General features: G+C 41.2%; 1 protein-coding gene across 1 annotated transcript in view; it reads left to right on the top strand.

Annotated features, from left to right (window-relative positions):
• NUP50 (nucleoporin 50kDa) overlaps nt 1-1794 on the top strand; it is a gene marked incomplete at its 5' end in the record, with an annotated part of 10361 nt that overhangs the window by 6511 nt on the left and 2056 nt on the right. Inside the window, 2 exons of the mRNA XM_008582773.1 lie at nt 636-754; nt 1650-1771. Of these exons, the coding sequence (XP_008580995.1) occupies nt 636-754; nt 1650-1771 (241 nt within the window). The remainder of the gene's footprint in view (nt 1-635; nt 755-1649; nt 1772-1794) is intronic.

Below are 1794 nucleotides of genomic sequence, written 5' to 3'. Positions count from 1 at the left end.
GCACGTAGGATCCGAACCCTCGGTGGGAGCGCCGCCGCACTCCCAAGTGGCGCACTGTAGCAGCGCGCCACTGGGCCGGCCCCAAGATTACTTTATCTTTAGTTAGGCCCTGCCTAAGAATGTTTTCCAGATTTTTTTGAACATCTTGGAAGATCAAAAATTGAAGGAGCCCCAAGAATAATTTTAAAAATAAGAAATAGGAAGGGAAAACAAGCAGTGTGGGGAGATGTAAGACAGGGTGTTTATCCTGTATCTCCTCCCGTCCTTAGAGGACTAGATCAGCTCTCTTGAGCTCAGGGCCAGAGGAGCAGATAGGGAGGTAAGTCGTGGTGAGCTGTGATTCTGACTGACTCCAGAAAAGATAGTTTCAGAAAGTGTTACAAAAATGACTTCTAGGGCCCACTATTTTGATTTGAAAAAGTGGGGAGGGGTTCTAGAATATCCAGCCAGATTTTCTTATTCTGGTTTTTACCCAGAACCAATCAATCTGGATCAATAAAAGATTTATCCTGAAGGTTCCTCTGCTCTCATTTAATGCAGATTATTCTGCACAAGTGTGAATAGTGGGGTTGTTAGAAATGTGTGATTTGATTTGTCATTGAATGCCTGATTGTGCCTGTTATTTTTCTCTATAGGTGTAAACTATTTTACAAGAAAGACAATGAATTTAAAGAGAAGGGCGTAGGTACTCTGCATTTAAAACCTACAGCAAATCAGAAGACACAGCTTTTAGTGCGGGCAGACACCAATTTAGGTGGGTACCTTTTTTTCAGATGGCACAAAATAATTATAATCACACAGTATATAATAGCTTTTTTATCTTGCTGATTTACGTCATTGAGATTTTCAAGTTTATTACGTGTTTTTTTAGAATGGAGCAAGATAACTCAGGCCAAATTCATCCTATGTTTACTGTTTATAGACTAGTTTTCAGTGCCAAGATAATAGTATGTACAAAAACAGATATGTTAAAAGCTATAACCAAAATGGTTTTCATTTTCCTTTGTGTTAGAAATTATGACTAAGAAGGTAGAGATAAGTTGGGAGTTTACCATTTAAAGGAATCTTTTTTATACAGCAAGTAATCACTAACATACTGTTTCCCACCCACCCCCCGCGCCACACCCCCCGTTTTACTCTTTAACAGTCCACTGGAAGGATAGCAGTGCTGGGAGGAGCAGGCCTGAGAGGACGTGGGCAGTAGTGGGAGACTACATCGGGTGTGTTGCAGAAGGAAACTCCTAGATGGCATTTTTCCATGGGCTTGACTAACTTGTGATGATATCACAGTAATGTCACTCTTGCCCAGCGAGCGTGCTGGCCTCTGTTGACCGAGATGTTTCTTTGCTGACCACTCATCCTTTGTTCATGTAACAGTGAAGACTCCAGGTCATACTAATGTGTTCTTCCATAGATGCAAGAATGTACAGTGTTCAGAGAGGGCTGAAGGTTCTGAGCAAGGCAGGGCCTCCGCTGGCGTCTGTATCGGAGAACCAGTGCCTGTTTTTGTGACATTTCTTGTGGCTCCCAATTTTAGATCCATTAAATAGAAGTTGCTTCAGCAGTTGATGTTTAGTATATTATGGACTCCTTTCGTGGAGCTATAGCTTTTATGTTTTTTATTTATTTTTTTCTTTGTTTAAATGCAGGCAACATATTACTGAACATTCTGATTCCACCCAATATGCCGTGTACCCGAACAGGGAAAAATAACGTACTTATTGTCTGTGTTTCAAATCCACCAATCGATGAGAAGAATGCCACCATCCCAGTTACCATGTTGATTCGGGTAAA

The sequence above is a fragment of the Galeopterus variegatus genome, unplaced genomic scaffold, assembly GCF_000696425.1.
Source record: "Galeopterus variegatus unplaced genomic scaffold, G_variegatus-3.0.2 Scaffold2719, whole genome shotgun sequence".
NCBI lineage: Eukaryota > Metazoa > Chordata > Mammalia > Dermoptera > Cynocephalidae > Galeopterus > Galeopterus variegatus.
This window is presented reverse-complemented; position numbering and strand designations above follow the sequence as displayed.